General features: G+C 53.9%; 1 protein-coding gene and 1 long non-coding RNA gene across 6 annotated transcripts in view; one reads left to right on the top strand and one right to left on the bottom strand.

Annotated features, from left to right (window-relative positions):
- Positions 1–16,176, top strand: part of LOC118018672 — a 35,501-nt gene extending 19,325 nt beyond the window's left edge. Inside the window, exons 3-4 of the long non-coding RNA XR_004681452.1 lie at positions 2,289–2,437; positions 15,785–16,176. This is a non-coding gene — a long non-coding RNA (uncharacterized LOC118018672). The remainder of the gene's footprint in view (positions 1–2,288; positions 2,438–15,784) is intronic.
- PATZ1 (POZ/BTB and AT hook containing zinc finger 1) lies at positions 5,460–24,434 on the bottom strand. Of its 5 annotated transcripts, none has more exons than XM_035017402.1 (5): positions 22,446–24,434; positions 20,984–21,047; positions 14,493–14,664; positions 8,424–8,561; positions 5,460–6,953 (listed from the first exon to the last, which is right to left on the bottom strand). In XM_035017402.1, exons 1-5 carry the CDS (start codon positions 23,714–23,716, stop codon positions 6,538–6,540), a joined length of 2,061 nt encoding a protein of 686 aa, XP_034873293.1. In that variant the 5' UTR covers positions 23,717–24,434; the 3' UTR covers positions 5,460–6,537. The 5 variants fall into 5 exon arrangements, with proteins under 5 accessions (XP_034873293.1, XP_034873292.1, XP_034873294.1 ...); XM_035017401.1 differs by having other exon boundaries at positions 5,460–6,956; XM_035017404.1 differs by having other exon boundaries at positions 6,693–6,956; positions 8,424–8,496.
- Positions 24,435–25,242: the final 808 nt, after the last annotated feature.

Below are 25,242 nucleotides of genomic sequence, written 5' to 3' on the forward strand. Positions count from 1 at the left end.
GGGCCTCAGTGAGAATAAAATAGTAGCTACCCCATAGGGTTGTTGATATACATAAGGCCTCTGGCGCAGTGCATGGTACATGGTAGTGATGTAATAAATGAAAACTCTCTTCTGGAGGAACAGAGAAAGCTGTACAGACAAGGGGCTATGTGAACTGAGCTTCTGAATAAAAATTCCTCAGGTATGCAAGAGATAAGGACTTAACAGGCAGAGGAAACTACATGAATGAGCAAATAGTTTATCATCATCCAAAAACAAAAAAACCCCAAAAAAACCCACAAGCCCTGCCACTCATGGAGCTTGTGCTCCTTAACATGATGCCAAAACATTCAGCAGGCTCAGGGCACAGATTTTGACTCAGAAGAGAAAATCAGAAGAGAATGCCCTTGAAGGAGAGAGGGAGATGTCAATAATCACGCAGTTTCCTCTCCAGTGTTGCCACAGGCTTCGACCTCTGCCTGGTATGGACTGGCCATGGGGTAGGGCACCAGATTTAGGGAGGGCAGCAGATTTTCCCTGAAGCAAAAATAAGTTATTTTCCTGTTGTACCCATCCACAGTGATACAAAGAAGCTTTATTCAGAGGCACCTACCTCCACACTGCCCTGTTCTCAAAGGAAACATGTTTTGTTAGGACAGATTTCTTCCCTTAGATAAATATTTGGTATTTCCCTTCACAGCAGTTTAGCAAGAGATGCAGATCCAGACATTTATTGCTCTGCCCTCCTCCTCTCCACCCCCAGGGAGAATGCTTCACGGGGTCTAAAGGCATCCTGCACTCGTGGAGAGGTTCAGAGGAGGGTCAGAGGTAGCTATGAGAGGGAGGAGGGGAGTGTGTAAGGACTAGAATTCTAGAGGCTCTGCTGCCAGGCACTCAGTGGCCAGGCACGATTATGTAAATTGGAGGAAATCCCACCAGCCTGCTTTCTCCAAGGCCCAGAATGAATTTTAGAGATGCTGGTGATAACTTTAGGGCAAGTTTTAGGTAACTTCAGGATGAGTGCTGACTACTATCATTCAAATGTAAGAGGGGGCATGACCGTGGAATTTCCTCCTGCAAGGGGCACTCAAGAGAACTGTGAAATTCTGAATTCACTGCCCAAGCTAGCAGCCTGGTGCTTCATCCCTGGTGCTTCAGAGTCCAGACCTTTCAGAAAAGTCAGAAAGCAGAGATAAATCAGCCCTAAGGAAGAACTGGAGCAAGCAGTAACAGGATTCATTCACCACTCCCTACAACGCCTTCCTTTTGCCAGCTCCCTGACTACCCTTTCCCCTTGACCTTCCTCCTCTACTTCTACCCTCCTCTACTTCTACAAACAAAAGGACCAGAAAACAGGATAGGTGACCTGGGCAGGCCATTCTTGTTCTGAGCACATTAGGCCCTTCTTTGCGTAGGTTCTGGAGTTCTTGGAACGACCTTGGTTGGGGGATGTGGCATTGCACTCTACAGGGATCGATGGATTGATCCGCAGACCAAGAAATCACAAGTTCTGGGTGTCAGAGCAGCTTAACTCACACAAACCGTGAGCCCATGGTAGGCTGGGACCCCTGTCTGGGTGAAATCCAAGATTTGAAATCCGGGGAGGGCCTGGAGAAATGCCCTTGGACAGTGGTCAGTAAACTCTAGCCGGGGGGCCAAATCAGGCCTGCCAACCTGTTTTTGTACAGCCTGTGGGCTATGAATGGTTTTTACATTTTTTAATGGTTGTGGGAAAATCAAAAGAAGAATAATATTTTGTAACATGTAAAAATTATATGAAATTCAGATTTCAGCATCCATCAGTGAAGTTTTTTTTTTTTTTTTAATGTTTTATTTATTTATTCATGAAAGTCAGAGAGAGAGAGAGAGAGGCAGAGGCAGAGGGAGAAGCAGGCTCCCCGCCTAGCAGGGAGCCTGATGCGGGACTCGATCCCATGACCCTGGGATCATGACCTGACCCGAAGGCAGACGCTTAACCATCTGAGCCACCCAGGCGCCCCCATCAGTGAAGTTTTATTGGCATAGGCCATGCCCATCCATCTATGTATTATCTGTGCCAGACTGCTCTTACACAAGGGGCAGAGCTGAGTAGCTGTGACAGAGACCATAGGCCCACAAAGCTGAAAATGTTTACCCTCTGGCTCTTTACAGAAAAAGTTTGCCTATGTTCATTTTTAGGAGGGTGTAGTCTGGTGAGGGAGATAGTACAGGTTTTTGAGTATTTCCTAATGTGCTCATAGATACCAGTCCATGTAATCCTCACAGCAGCCGTGTGAATGAGAAACTGTTACCCTTGTTTTCCACACCAGGAAAAGGAGACACACCTGCCAAAGGTCACCCAGTTGGAAAGTGGTGGCACTGGGATCTGCACCAAGCTGGCTGACCCTGGAGATCCCCGTGAACCAGGGCACAGTGGTGACGACCCAGGAGAGCAGCAGCAATGAAGGTTGTGGAAAGGGTAAGATTCAGATGCCCAGAGCTGCAGAGGAAGAGCTTTCCAGGCAGAGGGCATTCCGTGGGTAAAGGCCCGGCCCTGGGAATGAATGGTGTGCACGGAGAATGGAAGGAGCTGAGTGGGAGCTCCCAGGACAGCTGGGGTCAAGCCGTGGCACTCCTGAGTGCAGGGCAGCAACAAAGAAACAGACTCTGGGCCTAGGTTCAGGTCCTCGGTGTACCACTTAAAGCTGTGTGTTTGGGGTGAGATGCTTAACTGTAAAAATAGTCCCTAACTCTTTGGGCAGTTGTTAAGGACAGACTGAATTTAATATATGTGAAGTGTTTAGAAGGGCACCTGGCACTTAGTAAACACAACATATGTTGTTATTATTAAGGTTATTATTGTCAGAAACTGGATGTGATTTGAAGGTTGGCATAAGTAAAGGCCTGATACATGAAAAATGAAAGCACAAGTGGGGACTTGTGCTTGCGGCATACCAAGTAGGAAAAATGGGACTGGAGCCAGGGAAATACAGAGGAGGCAAGTTGCTGTGGAGAGTCAGTTTTGGGGGTCCCCAAAGGCTCTAGAGGGACAGAGGCAGAGAGCAGGAACAGAGGGGGCCAGGGAAGGGGCTGAAGTTCATTCTTACTCATGGGGAGCCTGGCTTTGTTCCCAGCACCTGGTATACGTTATTAATCCTCACTACAACCCTTCCAAGTCGGTCCCCCATCATCCCCACTTTACAGACAAGGAAGCCAAGGCTTGGAGAACTGCCAGAATTGTAAAAAGTATCTCACAAAATATATCCTGAGACTGGCCACAGCCCCAGACCTGCCAGGCCCCCAGGTCCCACCCACTTCTGCCTATCAGTGGTCAGATTTCTTGGGTAGCCCTGTGCACCAGCGTTCTTTGGTGCCACAGGACTTCCTTAATCTCTGCCAGGGGCAGAGATGGGCGATCAATGCTGTGAGGAAGTGAGACCAGTGCCCAGTCTTTGCCCAGGCTATCAGGTAGTGGCTGGATGGGTTCCTGGTATGACAGCTCTGCCTAGAGCAAGTGACTTGAAGTGGGGTGCAAGTCACCCCAGAGGGTCACCTAAGCATGAAGAATGCTTACTCACAAAGGGTCTCTGGGCACTCCTTCTGACACTGACCCTGACTTCCTCCATGGCTTTCTTCTGCTACACTGTGTAAACCCTTGTTCTGGGGGCCTGGCAGGGTAAGGGCCTGCTCTGTGCCAAGTGTGGTAGTGGGCATTTACATGTGTGTAAAGGCACGGTCACTGGAGCTTGGGAGTAAAGGTTCTGGAGTCAGAGGACAGACCTGAGTTTGTACCCTGGCTCTGGCACTATGTGACCTGGGGCAGAGGTGGGAGGGGTGCTTCTACCTCTCTGAGCCTGTTTGCTGATCTGCAGGAGGAGAATGGTAATGGAACCAACTTCACAGGTTGTGCTGAGAATTGGGCACAGAAAATGTTAGCTCATTGATGGTCTCCGTTAATCTTCATGCCTTTTGTACTGATGAGGAAACTAAGGCTCAAAGATTTGCCCAGGGTTGACAGCAGATGGTAGAGCTGGAGCTCAGGCTCTTTACCCTTGACCATGGCAAAGTCATTCCACTTTTATGCACCCATGTTCTACGCAGCTTTCTTCCCTGTGGCCTGACAGGCACAGGTATACAGAGGAGATCGAGGTTGGGGGGCAGGCAGGGGACCTCCTCTTGCTGCTCAGGCCTCCAGGTGAGTAGTGCTTTGTAAGAAGCAGCCTGCTTGCTTTGTTGTTCCCCTCCTGCCATGCACAGATACTGCTTCCTGACTGCGGCCCCTGCCTGTCCATGGACATGATCAGGGGCTTGGAGGGGGGCAGGACTAATGTTTCCAGTTCAGGGCCAGGTTCTCTGCTGTAACGCTTGACGGGTGCTATCAGCTGGCAGATCTTGTGGTGGTCACAAGGCCACATTCACAGGGCCTCAGCAGTTTAGGGTTACCCTTTCCTCTGCTACTGATACCAAGGGGCCTGAGCCTCTATCCCACACACTCCACAGAACCCGGCAACTTACCCAAGATTTCATGTAGATGGCTTAGAGGTTTTCTTTTTTTTAATCCAGCTCAGAGTCTTTGCCTTAAACCAGAGCAGTGTAATTAATGGTATTAATGTGGGTCTAAATCATTTTATGCTTTGTTTATTCCTCCTGGTCTATGTTTATTTTTCCCTCCTCTATCACTTTTTTTCCTACTTGTTTGGAGGTTACATGCTGTTTCGCTTAGTTGAGGGGTTTCCTTCTCCTTGAGGTTTCTCAAGATGACCAGGCTGCTTTAAGTTGGCCAGTCCCCTCTCCCTGTAATTCTTGCTCCCATTAATTCTTCCTTGTGTTCATTTCTTGCCTCTTGTTTGCTGTCCTCTTTCCCCCTTCTCTTCATACATTCACCACAAAGGGTGCAACAACCTTTTACATAACCCTGTAGGTAATGGGGGTTGAGGGGGATTCATGTTGCTGAGCTTCTTAGAGCCCAGCCCCTTGGCCATGAGAATTCTTTCCCTGCCCATGTCCCTCCTTAGGTCTTAGCTGGTCGCTACAGTGGGTCCTCTCTAACTCCAGGTCTTCTCTCCCAGAGCCCCACTCCCTGCCCCTCACCATCCTGGACCACCCTACCTACCCTCTGTCACTGTCCCCACCTTGCCTGGTTTTTTTCCCTGGCCTTCTTGTTACCTGAACTCATGGTTAAATCTGCTTACTTGTTAACTGTCTCTTTCCCGATAAGCTCCACAAGGGTGTCCTGCTCACCAGGGTTGTCTGAGGCTGGGGCTGGCACACAGCAGTGAAGACAACAGGAGTGAATATTTGTTGAACAAATGGGTGAATGCTGGCAGCTGGGTCCTCAGTGGGAACACCCAGCTATCAGAGTGGTCCCAGTGCAGCTGGTACAATGAGGAGGAAGAGAAGTCTCCTGGGATCCCACCCCCCACCCCAGGTGCCCACCCTCTTGAGTCCTAAAGGGCCCCCCACCTATGGCTGAAAAACCGGACTCAGGGGAGCAGGTAGATTAATGTACTAACGTTTTTAATACAGTCTGATCAGATCAGTTCACATCACCAGGTCAACCTGGGCCTGCTCACGTGACACAGCCGAGGCACACAGTGTCCCCACCTACCAGCTCTCCTGCCTTCCTGGCTACCAACAACACTGAAACCCCCTATACCTCCCTGACCAGACTGGCATTTTTAAAATTTTGCATAAAACTATTTCTTCCATAGACTTCAAACAATCAACTAGCCAAGTTAATTATGGTACATCTAAACAAAGTTTAATACTAACCCTAATGTGTGACTGCGGTTTACAAAGAGCTCTGTATCACCTGGGATAGCTTTCAGTAGCAATTCACTACAACTGCTCCTAAAAAATAATAACAATAATAATAATAATTAGAGAATTAAAACCCAACAGCAAGTTGAATGGTTAAAATCACATAAGAACTGGAATTTGGGGTGGGGGTGTCCTCAATAGCTGAGCTTGTCCTAGTAGCAAAATGCCAGCCTCCAGGTAGGGCTCAGAAAGGTCTGGGGCCCTCCAGGTCAAGGGTCAAGCTCAGGGGCTCTCAGAGGGCACTCACCCCATGGTCCATGGGATGCTGTAGGTTTCCAGCTTCCTTGAAAACAGTTGGGCATCAGCATTGTGTAAGTGTGTGGAGACCCTAATGTGGTTTCTCTAGAAGGATATGAGAAGGGGGAGGGGACCCAAATCACTGAGGTCCCAGAATGCCATCAGGTGTGGGTTTGGGATTGGGGTCACTAAGAACTGAGCACCAGGAATTCCAGCTTCCGCCCATTAAAGAAACCGGGACTGGTGTTGCCTTGGAGGCCTATGTAGTGTTTTCTCCCCTTATCCCATACCAGGTCTCGCAGATATTCCTGCAGAGTATCAGATGAGAATCTATTTCTAAAGACCACTGAGGGGATGGGTGGTGGAGTGGGGGTGGGTGGGGTGATAGAGTGGGGGGAAGGGGGAGTTAAAAACGAATAAAAATCTCTCAGCTACAGAACCCAAAGACATTACTTTCCTCCGCATTCACAGCATTTCTCAGCAGTCCCCGGTGGCCATTTCCATGGGGACACCGCATCTGCCTCACTTCCCCTCAGGCCCCATGGGTTGCTGGTCAACCTCAGGATCTACTAAAGATGATGCAAACGCTGACTGAACAATCTGAAACCCAAAGGACTCGAGGAGAGACATGTTCTGCTGGGGAGAGAAAGGTGAGCCGAGGGCAGGACCCAGGTCCCCCAGGGGGCCCCCGAGGGCCCGGACATGCACCTTCTGGATGTGTTTGTTCAAGTAGGACTTAGAGCGGAAGAAGCTCCCGCATTCAGGGCAGGGGTACTTCTTCTCCCCATCAGACTCCATTTTGTTTTTGGGGCCTGCCATGTCGCAGGAGAAGGAGCCGTTGGCGCTCTGCTTCTCGGGCGTCTTCAGGTCACTGGCGTCCGAGAGGTCACCATAGGAGTCGGAGCTCTCAATCGGATCCTGATGTGAGCATTTCTGGCCTTCTAGGAAAAAACAAAACACACAGGACAGATGAGGCCAGGCTTTGGAGATGCCCCCTCCTGGAGGGGTCGGGAAGGGCCAGCTCACAGGCCTGTGGAGGGCAGCGGATGGCCAGTCACCGCCCTGGCAGAACCCCCGGAGGTTCAGCTGGTCGGTCTGGGAGCCTGGTGTGCCTATGGGGGTGAGACAGCAGGGCCCTGGGGCTGCCAGCCTCCCTCGCCGCGGACTCTTCATGCAGGTGCACGTGTATGGCTCACCACCATCTCAGCCTGCTTTGAGGAAGAGGGTATGGAGAGGGGACCTCCACTGCTTCCACCCAGAACAACTCAGAGACCCCCAGCTCCTAGGCGCTCTGTTGGCTGCCCCTGGGGGTAAGACGGCTGTTCTGATGATGCTGAGCAGGTATATCAATGGCCTCACCTCCACACCAGACTAGCTGCACCCTAGCAAGGCAGAACCAGAGCCGAGAGGTCCTCAACCCAGCAGACCCCACTGATGGCTGAGACAGAAGCCAATCCTTTGCCCAATGCTGCCAACACAAGCCCTGCCCTTACCGCCTTCCTTCTGCCAAAACCTATCCAGGGCCAAGTGGCCAAAGCATAGAGATTAAAAAGCAACTTGGAACAACTCAGTCAGCTGACTATCCCCACACAGGGCTCAGGACAAGCTGGGCCTTGAGGCAATCCTCATTGCTCTGCCTTGCCCTGCCCACACTGCAGTCCTCCACCAATCAGCAGCTTCCTGCCTGGGTTCAAAGAGCCATGCCGGGAAGGGAGGTCTGTGATGGGAGCGTGGAGCATGCCATCTCTGCCATCTGCCAAGCCCCTGGCATCATCCCCAAGGCAACAACGTGAAATACCACAGAACACCCTGAATCAACAAGTGAAGGTGGGGCCTAGGGAGCTCTCTGCAGACCAACTCCAAGTCAGAGGCAGTCAAGTAGCTCATTTATCGCCATGCATCTCACAAATGCAGCCAGAGGCCCTCCAGAAAGGACCGCTCACAGCAACCAGTCACCCCTATAGAGGGGGAAGCCAGCCCTTGGCTCCCCCTTGCCCACAGGGTGGAAGGAAAAGAAAGCATTCAGCCACAGCTCCACACCATCCTTAAAGGGCCACAGGCAATGGACAGGCCCAGAGTGACTCATCATGCAGGGCTCCTCTTCCAGCCTTGGGCCCGGGGCATCCCTGCAGGGCTCCAGACAGTGGGGGCTGGCCAGGAGCAAGGGAGGAGGGCTGGGGAAGAGGAGGCGGGGGCTGGATCTTGGCAGTGCCCTAAAGCCTCACTCACTGCCCTGGAGTGAGATACCCACTGTGACTTTTGTCCTGGAGGCCACTGCCACTCAGATCTCAGAGCCTCCTTGAGGCGGCCAGCAAGCCGGCAGCCTTCCCGCCTCCCCACGCCCGGCCCAGCGCCCCCACAACACAGTCTGCGCAGAGAAGCAAAGTGCAGAGCAAGGGGTCGCTTGCCTTTGTTGCCATAGGTCCTGGCGCAGTGGAACGCTGCTCCCCCATTCGGGATGGGCTCCTGGTGCCTGGAGACCTGGGGAAGGGGAACACCGTGGTGGGTTTTAACATGGACCTTTAAGTAGGAGGCAGAGGAGAAACCTAAACAAGACAAAAGGAGATGAGATCCCGCGGCCAGCACAGAGATACCTCTCTGCTTCCCCCACGCCTCTCCTCTGGCCGCTCTGGCTAGCATTCCCAGGTCAGCTGCACCTAGAAGGGGCCCCCTTGTTGGCTCAAAAACGGTTGCAACCACAGGAGCCACCTGGCTCAGGATGGGCGGCACTGTCCTCGAATCGGCTTCTCTGCAGAGCCCGCTCTGCAAGGCTGCGGTGGAGAACCGAGGCCGGTGGCCCGGAAGGGTGGCCTGAGATCCTGCTCCTGCCAGGACCAGAGGCCAAATGCCTCTAGGCTTGCTTGGTGCCTCAGTAGTGAGCGGTTGGAGAAGATGTCCCACAGCCCCAGGTCAGCTGCCGAGACCATGGCTAGAAATGTCGTCAGAAAAGTCATGAGGCTCAAGGGCAGCCGCAGGACTCCAGCCAACAGAATGCCTGCTTAACACGTGTAAAGGTAAACTGCACGACAAACCGGATGGAGGCAAGATGAAATCCCAAAGGAATGCCTCCGGGAGTCTCCCTTCTTCTATCTACCAGGACATGTTCTATTTTGCTACTTTCTCACTTTCAGAATAACTGGATTTAATAACTCTTCAGACCTTTGGAGGAACAAAAGAAATAGCAACTTATGTTAAAGAGGCTCAGTCGGATCTTATTCATGGTCATCTTTTTGGTTTGGTTTTGGAGCATCCATCAGGTTCATTAGGAAGAAACAGATAATCTTTGTCTTTATTTTGGAGGAGGGGCAATCCAGCGATCTTGAAACTGCAGCAGCCCAACCCAGATGCTCTGGTCAGTTTGAGCCAGGTGGTATCTCAGGCTGCGAAGAGTAGATCTTGGGTCAATTTCCATACCAGCCACAAGTCTGAGGACAGAAAACCAGGTAGGCCAGTCAAAGGATACTGACTTGGGTTTTGCAGGAAGTTGTGTCATCCAACTCTACCGTGGTCAAGGATCAGAACAAGCCTTCAGCAGGATCTGAAGCGTTTTAGCATAAGGTCCACTTGGAGCGCTAGTGCCCTTTAATCTACTCCAGATGTGGTTGACACATTCTCAAGCGCTTTTATTCCCCTTGAAAATCACAGTCCTAGGATAACAGTGGGATCCACGCTTAACAGGTCAGAGGCTGCGGAGTACTGTGTAATGTCTGCACAAGACTTGTTTTTAAAAAATCTGATTTGGCATGGTCTTTCAAATGCTGCTGGAACAGTAATAAAGGTTCACTTTTAGCAAGTGATAATGGTGTGCCAGGGCCCAGCACGCTGCATGCATTCTTCTGTAGAATTCCCCCAGCCACCCTATGAGCTGGGAATTATGAGTATACCTGTTTCGTAGATGAAGAAACAAAGAGGGTTGGTGAGGTTAAGTAACTTGCAGTCACATGTGGGGTTACTAGATGGCAGAGCCTGGCCTCCAACCTCAGGACCCTGTGCCACCATGTGGTCCTCAAGCACTGAGCAGACTCTTCAGTGGGCCCTGGCCCTGGAACCATCCCTTGGATTTCGGCAGTAGGTTTGTTACCACCATTTACACTTCTGTGTTTCTCTGCCATATTGGTGGGTTAGAATGGAAGCTGCTAATAGACAGGAGCTAACCTGTGGCAAGCTTATTTAACAGACATTCCCCTGGCAATGGTAGTTGGTGGTTTTGGAGGAAAGGGGGACTGAGTGAATTTTCCTTTCTTTCCTGATGCAGCTACTTTATAGACCCGGCTGGGTTAAGAGGGTCCCATATAAACATCCCTAAGAGGGAGGCTGCAGTCAGGAATAAGGAGACAAGGCTAAGAGGGAAAGAGGACCTTAGCCCTGCCCCTGGGATTGGTGCTATGGCCCCTGGCAACCAGCATAAGATATCAGGACTTTCCAATGACACCGTGACTCCACTTTGGAAGGGATTTTCTTTTGCTTTTTAATTCCGGTGGAGCCTCTGAAGTGGTGTGAAGCCCTCTCCATGGTGTACCAGGGCAGGACCACTGAGATTAAAGGGAACAGGAAAGGAGGAAAGGAGCACCAGGAATTATTATATTTACTCCTTGTGGGGAGAACTCTAGTAGGGGAATACAGCAGACGCTCAATGAAAATTTGCTGTGTTTTCCTGAAAAACAGTCTGAGGAACACTTGATTTTACCCCAGCTGCAGACTGTACTATCTATAGCGAAACCACATGGCAGGGTGGTAGGAGTGGATCCACAGCTGCCACTTAAAGCCCAGAACTTAAACACAGAGCAACTCAGCAGCCAAGTGTTGGGATAAAACAGAAGTCGAGTTTCTGAAAAGAACATATCTTTGAAGCCAGAAATGTTTAGCCGGAATTCTGAACTCACCTGCCCATTCACCACTGATTAACCAAGAACCAAAGAGGTAGCTTGATCCAGGCACCAGAACGATGAAGACAGTGAGCACACATGTGACTTCACTACAGCCAACAAGTCAGTCACCCTCCCTCGCACTCCAAAGATGAAGAATTTACAACCAAAGGCTACTGTTCCTCCACTGCATTTTCTTGCTTGGTACGTACACTGCAATTCACACTCCAGAAGCAAATCTCCTTTTGCAAGTTTCACATCCACACAGGGGTCAGGGACTGCCTTCTTGTCCAAACCCTGATGGGGTCATGCCCAACAGAGCTGTGTTGGAGGGAGGCACTAAGTAGGTCTGTATCAGCTCAGTCCAGGGGTATGGCAGGCTGTCTGTGTCCATGACTGGCACTGGTGATAACTTGTGTGCTCACCTCTGACCGGGGAGAAGGCTTCTTCTACCTTTAAGCAATGATGTTTGAGTTCAGATGTTGTCTCTGTCAAAGGCAGACTTCCAATAAGCTATTCCTCTTTTTCATACCAGTACATGTGCATATACAAAGGCCCTGCTACAGAAATTTAAAAAGTAAGGAAGAAAATCATGGTGATCTACCAGGTCCTTCTCTCCTTCCCACCATTCAACTCAACTCATTTCCTGGATTCGCAAATGAGGAAACAACCTTTTCTAGCCATCATAACTCCTTCCACTGCAAATAATCTTCCTCTACAGATGGTATGGCCCACATCCTGGTATGTCTCTAGGACAAAGACAAGGTCATCTGTCTCAAGTGTGTGGTGAGAGCAGCCAGGCTGCCTCCGTTCTTTCTCGTGCTTCGTGGGGAAGAGTCGTTTGTATGGCAAAGACTGGCAGATCTATAGCAGTTAAGTTGACTGCTTGAGAACTGTTGGGATTGAAGAGGTTCAAAGGGCACCGGATCCAGCCTCAACCATCTGACCATCTAGCTGACATCAGCCTTTGCTTGAACCCTTACGGAGACAAGTACATTCCTTTTTTAAGATTTTATTTCTTTGACAGATAGAGACCTAGTGAGAGAGGGAACACAAGCAGGGGGAGTGGGAGAGGGAGAAGCAGGCTTCCCCCCCGAGCAGGGAGCCTGATGGGGGCTCGATCCCAGGACCCTGGGATCATGACCTGAGCCGAAGGCAGACGCTTAACGACTGAGCCACCCAGGCGCTCCGGTAAGTACATTCCTTTATTTGTGCACCTCCTCCTATATCACAGCCTTGGTGGTAGGCAGAGTGAAGGATGACCCAGAGTTTGCTGCATTCTGATTCCAGGGGCTTGATGTCTTTGGTATCCTTCTCTTCTGGACAAACTACCTTCCTCTTCTTTTTCTTTTTTTCCCTCAGGAGTTGTCTCCTCCTATTTCTGCCCAATAAATGAGTCTTGAGGTAGAATGCTGTTCCTTCTCTTCTGATAAAGACCAAAATTGTTTGCTCTTCCCTTTGTATGCCTAGGGAGGGCTGGACCAGAGCCCTCTTTTGTCTTCTTGGAGGAATGGGACTTCCCATTCTGACTCTGGGACCCAGAGGTGTTCAGCCTATGATCCAGATCTAGGCTTGGCTTTACTGAGAAAAGATGGGCTCTGGTTTAACTCTTCTGGCTCCCCGAGCCCAGTCACAGGGCCTGTGGCTGCAGCCCAAGTCATGACGTACAACAGTAGTTGGCTTTGCCACATCAGCTGTCTCCGAACTGGGTCGACTTTCCCTGCTGTTCCCTGCTGCTCTCAGCTCTTCTTTCCTCCTGAGCTGGGCCCCCAGGGGCTGTGGCCCTGGGTCTCCCGTCCAGTTCTTGCCCCACTCTGCAATCTGAGCTAGGCTCTGAGTTTCATCATTAACATCCTTCTCCACTCTCACTGGTTTCCTGCCTCTGGTCTCTGACCTCAGTTCTCAGATGGAGAACCTCAGGCTTGAAAATTTGACCAAGCACCTGCTGACAGCATGTTGCCGGTTTAGTTATTTGTGAGGCATTGGTCAGGGGGAAGGGGGTACTGTCAGGAAGCCGGGTTAGGATGAAGTAAGATAAGAAACCATCTTTTTCTAGAGCTGGGGCAGCCACAGTCAGGATGGTCAGCCACAGCCTGATAACTCCCTACACGCACAACCCCACAGCTCACTACTCAGGGGAAGCTCCTGCCAGGAAGGGTTCAACTGACGTGTCAGAAAATAGGACAGACGCTTCAGCAGTTTTTATGACCACCTCCCCGCTTTCACAGCAGGTTTCCTGGTGGTACAAACATCCATATCCAGTGGGTTTCATGGCAAACCCCAGGTATGCAATCCCAGGGAGGGACCCAGCTCCAGGGCACCAAGAACACCCAGCTACTCTGCAGTCTCCTTCCACCAGTGACCTCAGGGCACATGAAGACAGCACAGGCACCCAAAGATTCCAGCCAAGGACTGCAGGGGTGTTGTGCCTGGTCCAAACCAGAGAGTCAGTGAGCTGTGTCTTTCCTAACATGGTTACAAAGTGTAAGGACGGGACCTCCCAAGTGTGCAGCTCCTTGTGGGGAGTTCAGAGAACTTTCACCTACCTTGTCTCCTGGGATCATCATGACAACCCTGTGAGGTGGGCAAGGTGGGGTGTTCTTAACCCCTTTTAAGTGATGAAGAAACTGAGGCTTAGAAAGGGAAAGGGAGAACTCAAGGTCACAGAGTAGGGCAAGGTAGGAGGGGTGTGGACTAAACCCTGGGTCCCCTGACTCCAGTTCAGTACTCAATCCACTAAGCCATACCCAAGACTTACAGAGGCATTGGGACAAGACTGTCCCAGGAGAAAAGACTTCCCAGCAACGTCCGCACCTGGCCAAAGCAAGCGCATCGTGCAGAAGCATCTTCACACCCACCACAGACGGCTGCCCCGACCTCCTTCCGCACAGATCCGGCGCAAGCCTCCTCCGCTGACACTGTGCTTGCACAGCACAAACCTTAGCCCTCCAACCACCAACAAGCCCTGGCGGAAGCTCAGGGGCAGGCCTGACTCCATCAACACAGCACTGGGGCCACAGAGCCAGACTCTACCTAGGCCAACCTCAGCCTCAAGCACGCTGTCCTACGCAGAGCACCTTCCACTTTCCTGTCTCATCAAGACCACAGCCTACCTGGGTTTGGGCTCTTTTCCGACCATTTGTTAGAAACTTTCTGCCCCTTGTCCATCTCCAGACTCAACCTCCTTCCTTGGTTGTTGAATTTCACACGCCAGTGAATCAGCCAGCAAAAGCTCTCAAGCAGGACCCCTTTTCTCCCACCTCTTGGGGCCTAATGACTCTCCCACCGACCTCAGTAGTTCAGTGGTGTCCACGAAATGTATCCAATCATGCCATCCGCACAGCACATGTGTTAATGAGCCCAGGCTTGGAAACAGCACTCTCTCCTTCCGTTCCCATTTGCTGATCTCCTGGGAACTCCTATTCCAAGCATCCCAAGGATGGGAAGGAAGAGGTGTAGCTAGCTGGGTGATGAAGGTGTTTATTGTTCAGTGGGAAGGGAGGGCCAGCCGTGCAAGAAGTGGAGTCTGAGGCAAGGTGATCAAGACACCCCTCGCCTCCCACACAAGCTCAGGCCTAGCCCCTGGAAGTGAGGAAATAGCAGGGAGATTACCTCGGTTACAGATACTGCAGAAGTTGCTGGGCCCCTCACTGTGCTTCTTCAGGTGATCTGCCATGTAAGCTGCCCGCAAGTACTTCCCACACACCTGGCAGGGCACCTTATCTTCATGACAGGCCAGGTGGGAGCGCAGACGGTCTCGAGTGGCGAAAGAAGCATTGCAGGTCTAAGGGCAGAAAGGAAAAGAGGATGAGGTGAAAACTGGCATTATACTCCTGACTCCCCACCAAGCACACCAGGAAACAAAAACTGTTTCACAAGGCCAACACCTGGAATCCCTGTATAAAGAGAGCTTTACATGTGGCCCATGCTTCCTCCCCAGAAGGCAAGCAAGCTGAGACACCTGAGTTGGGATTATTGGTTCCAAATGGCCACCACAGCATGCCCAGAACATGGTACACTAAGTGTCACACTCTTTTACAAAATAAAGATGAGGCATTTGTTTGTTCTTAAACGTGAAGAGTTGACTTTAGTTGCACTGACTGTAAGTGAATGTATAGAAGTAAGCTGACATATGAACAGATCCGTCTTCCTGTCCTCCATCCTGGGTTTTCCCTACTTGCTTTATACAAAGAATTCAGTTTATCCACTTTATTAAAAAGTGACCTTAGTCTTGGCCACAGGGAAATGGAAAGGAAAGGATGGACAAAGCACAGAGATTACTCCTTATAATATTCTTGTGAGTTTGTATTGAGAAAGCAGCCCCTAAAACAATAGCGTCAACTCTGCTAATGTGAGAATTAGCAGAGTGAAGGAAGGCCACATGATTCAGAGCATTTGTGGGACGTTAAGCTGCGGAAGTGCTGGCAATAACAAGAATGATACCACCCCACATCGATCGAGCATGCATTCTATGCCAAGCAGGTGCCATGATAAGCCTGTCAGAGGCACTGATCTCATGCAGTCCATCCTTACAGGAGCCCTCTGAGGCAGGCTGTGTTAATACCCTCCGAGAGAATGTGGCCATAGAAAACTGTGGTGTGAACACCAACTCCTAGCCAGTTCCCAGGAGCTGAGGGTCAGCACCAGCACTCTGGGAGGCAGCCCCAGGTCCCCAGGCATTTCCCATCCCTGAGGTCTTGACTCAGTCTCAGTCCCTGACCTCCAATGGCCCTTCCTCATCTAGGGGCTTGCCCAGGCACCCCAGCCTTGGAGGTCATAGAGTGTCAGGGAAGTCACTGGGGGAGTTCAGCCTGGAGACTTTCAAAACTATTTTGGTTCCATGGAGGTGTTTCAGAGGTTCATGTCAAGTCTGACTAATTTTTCTATGTGTGTTTACTATTTAGAACTCCCACGAGAAAGCAACATTCCCCTCTAAGTGCATTACAGAGCGAATGTTAACCCATTGGAGAAGACCCGCCACCCCATTAACTCACTAGAATGCAGCTGCTCCTGCTGTCTCTGTTTAACAGAAGCACCTCCTGAGATCCCAGGACCTCAAGGTAATGTCTGAACACCATCACCACGTACAAATGTTTATCTCCTTACTGTATACGGTCAAAGCAAGAAGCCAGTGTATGTGATACTGTGGAGGCCAAAGATTCTGCTGTTCCTGCTCCAATCCCAAATGTCTGTGAGCATCAGGGCCGGCTCTGCTGCTCTCAGTCATTGTCTCTAAGTGACTGCTACACATCTGAACAGCATACCTTATGCTAATGAAATACTGTCTTTATCTGTTTCATGCATTGAGTTGATTCATTTGACAAATGAGGAAGCTGAGTTTGGAGAATGACTGGCCTGAAGCACACGACTCAGCTACTAGAGGAAGCAGCAGTCAAAACCTTGCCGCTGCCAGGCCCGCACCCTCCCTACCCTCCCGGCTTCCCTGAGGTCTGCCTCCCTTCCCCACCCCACAGCTGGGCAGACAGAGGCCTGGAGGGGATCCAGGCCGGCTGGGATGTGAACCAGCCCCTGAGCCTGCGCTTTTCCCATTTCCAGACTCAGCAGGGAGAGCTTCTGGTGGGAAAGGTACGGATACTTTTTAACAGTGTGCGCGGTGGCCAGGACTCCCCTGAAAGGGAGAGGTGACAGCATTTGTGCAGAGAAACTCTCGAGCACTTAGGTGACTCAGGAAGCATCCTGGGCGCTTGGTCTCATGGCCACTGGTGGGCCCCTCCTCAGTCAGGGACCTCTTGACCCAATCACAGACAACAGTGGGGGGAAAATTCCATCTTCCACCCAGCCCAGTGGCCCTGCAAACCAGAGCAAAGGCTGCCAAAAACACCCTGGGGGGAGAGGGGTGCACCTGACAAATTATCTGGGGGTCATTCACCAGCTATGCCAACCAGTGACCTGAGGACCAGCCCTCCAACAATGAGAGGCAGTGTGGTCTATGCCTAAGAACTCAAAGGAGCCAAACATGGACCAGGTGTAAGAAAATGCGGTGAAAGCACACATTCAGAATTTCATCTTCTGCAGTCCCCGGGAGAGGCGCCACTAGAGGGATGTGAAAGCGACGCCTTGTTTCTCCTGCCAACCTCCTTTTGGGGTCTGTCCTTTAAAGCACTGCCTGTCATACTGTGCTACCTAAAGATAATAGACAGCCAAACCTCAATTATCCACAAGTGGTTTATCCATTTGAGGGATTAGCTAGGCAAAATTAAAATCCCAGACCAAGCGGACTTCCCCCACCCCCTCCTCCATTGATTATCTTTCAAGGAATGAAAGCTAACTTTAGCCTGAGCAAACATAATTAGGAATGTAAATCTGCTGCTGGGGGGAAAAAAAAAACCCACAACACAACAAAAACTTTCACTGTATTACAAAGCCAAGCTGGAGTTGGCTTCTCTGAGCCAAAATTGACCCTTCATGGCTGCAGTCCCCAAGGTTTTTTGTGGGGGAATTGTCAAAGTGTACAAGCCCGAGTCTAGGCCTGTCAGAAGTTAGACAACACAGAACATAAAGAGCCTGGTTACATGACACAGAAGAGTGGCCAAAGGAGAGGCAGATCTCAAAGAAGGGGACACCTAGAATCTGTATCCTGGGGCCACTCAGGAGAAAGGCACTTCTCATCCTGGAGACAGAGAGAAGACAGAGCAACCCTGATGGGACAAGAGCGAGCCAGCATAGCAGGTTCTGATCACCCCTGATGTTCGGAATGGCCGCCACTTTGCCCTCCGCCCTGTGCACAGGCAGCCTGTTGCCGTCAAGAGCACACCTGCCAGGTCCCAGCCCAGCCACCCCAAGCTTAGGTCTCCTCTGGCCTTCCCCACTCAATACTGAGTCCCAGTCATGCTCCCTTCACTCCCCAAATAGTTTCTCCCCATCCCAGAATGCCTAAAGCTTTTTTCCCCAAGGGCTGAGCAGCTCAGGAATGGGGCCCAAATAGCATCAGGGACACTAGCACTCACCCAACCTTTGGTGGCCTTTGGAGTCTGGCAGCCTGGAGGTGGGGGGAAAGGGGGTGTGGTCTCAAGCAGTCTTTTTTATTATAGCCCGGGAAAAGTCTAACGGCAATACATGGAGGCCCACTGCCATTGGCCTCGCTGGCCCCTTCCTTCTTGGGGGTGTCAGCTCCCTTGTTCCCACTTCAATTCACTCTTTCTCTAGTGAGCTATCCTCCAGCGCAAACCACCCCAACTAGCCCCTGAGAAGTGGGGCCACTGCAAGTAATGGGAGAGGTCTTGCGTTGCTCTAGTCTCTTGGCTTCAGGCTGAACTCCATGTGGGGGAAATGTCCCAGCCCCACTGTGGTCATTAAGCCAGCAGCGCCTGAGGGCATCTGAGCCAGTTAAGGACACTCAGGCCAAGCCCTGAGGAGATCTGTGTGTCACTGACAAGCCTGAGGCTTCATACCCCAACATTCAGATGGTCTTTTCACTCAAGCTGTGGCACCAGCCTCTGTAACTGGCCCCTTTTGTCATCTGTGGCATCAGGAAGGGTGGAGAGGTATAAGCCCATGCCCAGCTCTTGCCCAGGGAACCAACTCCCAAAGAGCCATCTCTTCACCTCTGATGCTTTCAGAATACACACCATGCAAAACATGCCCCTGTTGTTTAACCAAGCCCAGGCACACTGGCCAGCCAGCCCAGAGCATGAGAGCCAGCAAGCATGTCTTCACCTGCTGGGTCATCATTAGGGGAGTTCTGGCTAATGGGGCTGGAGGTGGGGCCAGCAGGTCTGTGTGTTGGAAGCGCGGGGCAGGGCAGGAGTGGGCTCCTTACGTACACCGTACACCGAGGGACAATGATGTCAGTGTTATGACAGAGACCAAGGACAAAACACACAAAGCCTCAAATGTTAGAATGAAAACTTTTATCATCACTCCTGTTATCCCCGCGGAGGCTGCGGGGGCTAAAGGGCATATCACTGGGATCCGGGCGGGGGAGGGGGGTGTCTACATCTGCTTTATCAGCCCCCAAAGCCGTATATTGGTTAAAGCTACTGGTTAGTCTAGTTCCTGAGTAGACTTGCTAGTAAACCTCAAAAACACAGAAGTCTAATTCATTAGCCAGAAATGAAAGCAGGACCTGTCTGAGTGGGAAGGGAAGAGGGCAGCATGGGTTGACCCAGTTGGAGTTGCTCCATTCTCCTCTGGAGGGGGATTCACCCCTACAGTGGGGGGAGGGGTGGCCAAGCCCCATTCTAGAAACCCCACACCTTGCAGGAGGTAATGCTAGGAGAAGGGAAGCACATAAGTCCGTGACTTGGTTCTTGGGAAAGCACCAACCCCTAAAATCACCCAGGCAAGGACAGATACCCGGGGGTGCCATCTGTTAAAGGGGGAGAAAAAGACAAGAGAACCCAGAAAGAAACCTGAAGGCCATGGGGGGGACCCAGAAAGGAGCTCCTTACTACCCCTGGGGTCCCTGAGCTGGGAAAGACTCCAAATCATACAGGAAGGAGCTGGGCATGGTGGGCAGGAACCATTTTGCTGGCCTCTCCCAAAAGCAGGGGTCTCAGAGCAACCGCCGTTCCCATTCCCCTCCACAGAAAAACCCTCTCTGGGGAGGCCCAGGCTAGCCTACAGGCCACTGGGTAAAGGCCCGGCTGCCTTCTGAGGCAGTCCAGCCCTGCCTCAGATATCCCGGCGGGGCTGGGCAGAAGAGAGCGCTGCTGGAGTGTGCTGGGCCCAGGTTTTCGAGGGCTGGGAATGATTTTTTTAGAGAAAGGGAAAAGGCGGTGTCAGGAACCGAATGGGACGACCTCCACAAAGCAGGCTGGGCAAAGTCCCATGATGGCAGGTCGCTAGGAAGAGATTCCAGGGGCGGCAGGCCGCTGCTGCTCCCAACCCACACCTGGAAAAAGGGCAGAGAGTGCAGGTTACCCCCCCAGGCCATCGGGCACGCCCCCACTGCCCTCTGGGCTCCTCCTACTCTGCCAGGCTGCTCAGCACGCTACCTGGGAGAGTCAGAATGTGCTCCGTGATTAGAAAATCAGAGACAGAGAGAAGGCAGCGAGGCACAGACGGATCCCAGCATGCCCACCCTGGGTCGTCGTCCTCGGGGGAGGCCACCTAGCCTGGCTGGCTGTGAACACCGTCCACACCTGGCCCCTGGGGGCTCGCTGCCTGACCTACAGCACGTCCATTCCTCCCTGCAGGGCTCCCTGAACCCTCCCTCCTTGCCACCAACAGGATAAGAGAAGCAGGTTATCCTACCAGAGACTGTAACAAGCACCCCACCACTCTGTCTCCCCCTCAGATGGCAGGAACTTGGCATAGGAAGGGGGATAGCCAAGGAGAAGAAACCGGTGTTTTCCATCCACACAGGAATGCTCAGTGGCCAGGAGAGGAAATTCAATTTTCTGGGTAACACAGGGCCCCCAGATCTTGCTGAAGCAGACAAACCAAGAGTGAGAATCTTGCCCAGCCTTCCCTAAACCTACTGCTACACAAAGAGCTCACGGGGAGAGGAAACCACCTTGCTCTCCAGTCCTTAGAAGCCCTGGCTGTTTGCACACATGGTTCAGGGTGGGTTAAACAGGTGCCAGTGCACCTGAATCAGAATCAGACCATCCATTCTTATCCTCCTCCACTGTCGTTCCCACTGCCACCCCTCGTGCCCTAAGCTCAGGGGGACCCAGAAGGTCAGGCTGCCCGGCAGACAAGGGTAAGTGTTGTTAGCTGGACCACCAGGAGCTCTTTACAAACCCTTGCCTCTCCACGGTGGCTCCTGCAAACTGCTGGGAACCAGAAGCCAGGCCCAATGGGGAGCCGGTGCCCCCAGGACGACATGTGTGCAATGTGGCCCACCATCCAAGGAGCTGGCAAATGCCAGGAGAGGAAAAGCCAAGCAAAAGACAGAGACAGGGTGGGAATCAGGACCCAGCAACCAGGAAGGAGGGGACACCAGCGGTGGGGGGGAGGGGGCCAGGGGGAAGAACAAAGGAGGAAAGCAGACGAGGGTGGACGGACAGAGGGGGAGGTGTGCAAAGCGGTGGTGGTCAGTCAGCCAGCCCAGCACACACATCAGCTGGCTTGTGGCCGGGCTGTGAGAACAGCAGTGTTGTCTTTCAGCCCATCTCTGCCCTGGCCCTGACCCCTACCTGACACTTGTGAGGCCGCTCAGAGGTGTGCACCTGCTTGATATGTCCATTCAAGTGATCAGGCCTGGAAAAGAGAACCAAGAGAGACTTTAAAACAAGACCTCAAAAGATGGGACCGCAAACTTGGCCAGACTCCCCACCCGTACCTGCACACACATGGATGGAGGGGACTCCCTCTTCCCCATCCCAGCATGACAAAGACAAAGTCACTACCCAGCTCCATAGGCCCAGGCCTCTCTGCCCTGGTTTTTTCTAGAGGGGGAAGGGAAGTGAGTGTTTGTCTCTGACCTTGCCTACCCGTTCACCCCGCCCCCCACCAGGCTCAACCGATTTCTAGGACCAGAGGAGGTGGCTTTAGAATGAGACAAGACTGCCTTACTGCAGCCTTTCTGGGAGGGGGTATGTGTGATTCATTGTCCAGACTAAAGCCCCTTAGAAACTCAGTATTCCCCTCCCCCAGCCTCTCCCACCAGGGCAGCCAATGAATGCCACCCGGATGGAATTCAGTCCCCAGAGGCCAAGGGATAGAGCCGTAAGTCCCCAGCTGGGCTGGTAAACCAGATGCCCGCCAGAGCAGGTGGGCAGGGGCTGCCTGACCGGTAAGACTGGTTCCTGGTTGGGGCCCCTCCGAGGGAGTTCTCCATCCATAGGTTCACATACACACAAGGTCCTCAGTATCCAGGCAAGTTAAAACCAGCCTTTTATTCTGAATACTCTCTTAAGAGGAAAAACAAAACAACCCTCTGCTCCCAGACAAGTCCTCAGTTCCCTATCAGGCTCACTACAAAGTGAATCTAAAAAGATATCCTGCCCAACTCCTCTCTGTCCTGAAAACATAAAGGGGATCTATGGGTTCAGTTAGGCTCTGGAGCCACCAGGTCAGAGCAGATCAAAGATTCTGGTGCTAAGAGACTCTGGGTGCAGAACTCTGTGCCCCACGATCCCAGGAGGGTGTGAGGGACGAATCTTGAGTCTGCCCATCCAGGATGGCTAATGCTCTGGGGGGGGGTGGGGGTGGAATCTGGTGGCATGGAGTGTAAGGAGTCCCAGATGCACTTGTTTCAGTCCCTCCCTGGGCAGCCATTCATGCAGGGAAAGTCGCTGGAGGAAAAGCCTCCCGCCCCCAGAGGGGGCCCCACGCCTGGTGCCGGAAACACAAAGGGAGCCCAGGGAGAAGAATGGTGAGGCCCCGTGGCTGTGGCCTGAGGAATCCAGCCCCTTCCCAAAAGGCCCAAAGGAAGACAGACAGTAGGGCACGCCTAGTGCCACAGAACTTCCCTGTGGGAAGAGAAAGCAGCTCTTGGCCACAAAACCAGGGCCGTTAAAATACTCTCCCCAAACCTGATGTGGCCCTAGAGGGTCAAGTGACTCCCACAAATCCCACACCCCCAGATCTAAGCAAGAAACTGTCCCATGAGCCAGGAATAGGACAGGTCATGGGGTAGAGGGCACCATTCCTCACCTGGAGAAGCCTTTCCCACAGCTCTGGCAGATGTAGGGCTTGCCCACCGACCCATCGTGGGACCGCACATGGTAGGACATGCGATCTTTTCTCTTGAAACGCAGCCCACACACTGGGCAGGAATAGGGCTTCTCCCCCGAGTGGGAAAGCTTGTGTCGATTAAGATGGTACACATCACGGAAGATCTTGCCGCAGATCTCACATGCCACCTGCTTCCTGGTCCGGCTCCTCTTTCGGGGGCCATCGGGGTCCTCAGAGATGGGTAGCCCATTCTCACCCAGCCTCGGTGGAGGAAGGTCGATATAGCCCAGCTGGAGGCTAGTGACACCATGCTGGGCCTCATGCTGCCGGAGCCGGTTGGCATCAGTGAACACCTTCCCACACAGGCCACATGGAAGGATGCCCGCCTCCCTCAGGCCCCCTGGGGACCCGAACATTGAGTCCAGCAGGTTGGCCTTCCTTGGGCGGCCCCGGCCTCGCTTGCCAGTCAGGGGAGGGGCACTGGATGCCACATTGGGGAATGGGGAAGTCAGCAGTTGGGGGGATAGGGGTCCGGCCACCATGGGCAAGCGGTCCACCCCAGGTAACACAGGCAGGGAGGCCTGGCTCGCAATCGCTGCACCAGCGGCCCGGGCTGCCTCCTCCTCGGGCTGCATGCTGCCTGCGATGCCATTGCTGTTGGCTGCCAAGGCTGCCCCGTTGGTCATGTCCAAAGGGAAACCCAAGTCCGAGGTCCCAGGGGGACGAAAGAGCATGATGTCTGCCCGGGCAGGGGGCACCAGGATCTGCACATTAGACTGTTTGATGACTTCCTGGCAGATCTCAATGACCGACCTCATCAGTAGGAACTTGGCAGCCGTCATGAGCTCGGGGAAGCTCTCCAGGCGAACCACGATGCGGGAAGTGTAAGCGAAGTCCAGGATGTCCCCGAACACCTTGGAGCTGATGGTGTGCATCTCCAGTTCCCGGCTGCCCCCAGCCCCGCCGCCTGGGGCCGCCGCTGCGCCCCCCACGTCAGCGGGACCCCCGTCTGCAGCTCCGCCGTCGCCCAACTGGGCGCTGAACACCGACTCAAAGTACTCGCTGCAGGCGGCCAGCACGGCGCGGTGCGCTGGGAAGCTCTCGTCGCCCACCCGCAGGAGCACGTCGCAGAAGCGCCCGCCGTTTTTGCGCTGCTGGTTGAGGTTGTGCAGCATCTCTGTGCTGTGCCTGCTCACCTGGTAGGTGTAGCAGCCCGATGGGCCGCAGGAAGCGTCGTTCACCCGCTCCATGGCCGCCGCCCCCTCCCCACAAACCGGGCCGCGGCACTTGCCCGCCCCCCCTCCCTTCCCCTAGGCAGCGAAAAGCGGGGCGCAGCGGACGTATCTACACTCCCCACACGTGCCGGCCCGGGGCTCTGTAGTCTCGCAGGTGCGCCGAGCGCACACGCCCCCTGCCCGGATCGGTCTGTCTAGACCGCAGGGCGCACCACCTCCCACATAGCTGCCCCCACCCCTGCTGGACTGAGCGCTCCTCTCTCCTCTCCGCCGGCCCGCCTCCCCTCCTAGGTCTACCTCCGGGGGGTACGCGAGCAAAGAGGTGCGCCCCTCCTGCAAACGCGCCTGCCACCTCCCCTCCCGCCCGCCAGGCGGCGCCGGCGCGCAGCCAAAAGGGGCGCGCGCGCGCGGGGAGGAGGCGGAGGGGTCTGCCGCGCAGGCGTGCGCGCGCGCGCCGCTGCTTTTCCCGGGCCCGCTGGGGGCGCGCGCTGCGTCCCCTGCAAAGCGCGAGCCGGGGCGGGGGCGCCGGAGCGGAGGAAACAAAAGGCGAAGGCGGCGGCGGCGGGGCGCGCACGGGGGCGGCAGCGCGGGCCTGGTCCCGGAGCCTGGCGGGCGGTGGCGACGGCGAACGCTGGAGCGAGCGGGCGGTGGCGGCGGCAGGGTGGGCCCTTCCCCGGGCCGGGCGAAGGCGGCGGCGGAGCGGCGGCGCTGCGGCCCCGGCCTCCGTGTGTTCGGAGCGGAGGAAAGATGGCAGCGGCTGCACTTCCTCTTGCACTTTCACCCCTGGGGGGAGGAGAAGGAGGGGGCGATACCAACAACACCCCCCCCTCTCGCTTGCAGGGAAAAAAAAAAAAGAAACGGCGAGCTCGGCGTGGGGGGCCCCCGGCGCCCCCGGCCCTGCACGTGCGCACCCGGATCCCTGGCCCGGGCCGCCCGGCGCTGCAAACTTTCCACTTTCTTTGTGCCGAGCGCCCCCCCCCTCACCCAGCCGAGGATGCACGTCCCCCCTTCCCTATTTATACACCCCCCCCCGCAGCTCCGCTCCCCCCGCTTCCTGCCCCCCCTCCCCATTCCCCAGCTCCGCCAATGCTGGCGCAGACTGAGCCCCCGTCCGGCCCCCGCCTCCCCACCCCGCCCGCGGGGCCGGGGGCTACAGTCTCAGCCCCCCCGGACCAATGCAAACGAAGCGCCAAGCCAGCAAACCAGCTCCCACTGTCCCTCCCTCCCCGCCGAGAGTGGCGGCGAGCGGACGGGAGGGAGGGGTGAGGGACCGAGGGGTGCAGACCTGGGCCCCCCAGCCTGTGGTATGCACCCGTAAGTCGAGCGGGCGTCGGTTACCCTTCGGGCCCCACTTTGATGCGCGAAATCCCCAGAAGTCGCCTGCGACCGCCTCCCCGCTCGCAACCCCGGCGAGGGCCCGGGGTCCTGGCTGGGGGCAGGCCGAACCTCCGGAGCTGCTTCTGCACCCCGCTCACTGACCGAACCGAACGGGCTGCGTGCCTGGGAGAGCTGGGGAGATAAGGCCATCGTCCAGCCTTTCT

This window comes from Mirounga leonina, unplaced genomic scaffold (assembly GCF_011800145.1).
Source record: "Mirounga leonina isolate KUSES-001 unplaced genomic scaffold, KU_Mleo_1.0 Mir_171, whole genome shotgun sequence".
Classification (NCBI taxonomy): domain Eukaryota; kingdom Metazoa; phylum Chordata; class Mammalia; order Carnivora; family Phocidae; genus Mirounga; species Mirounga leonina.

Coding starts and splice junctions, on each gene's coding strand:
- PATZ1 (XM_035017401.1), bottom strand. CDS start 23,716: ATGGAGCGGGTGAACGACGCTTCCTGCGGCCCATCGGGCTGCTACACC. Junction 21,048..22,445: donor TGTGGGAAAGGCTTCTCCAG/GTGAGGAATGGT, acceptor TCTCTTTTCCAG/GCCTGATCACTTGAATGGAC. Junction 14,665..20,983: donor AGCGGCCTCACAAGTGTCAG/GTAGGGGTCAGG, acceptor TTCTGCCCTTAG/ACCTGCAATGCTTCTTTCGC.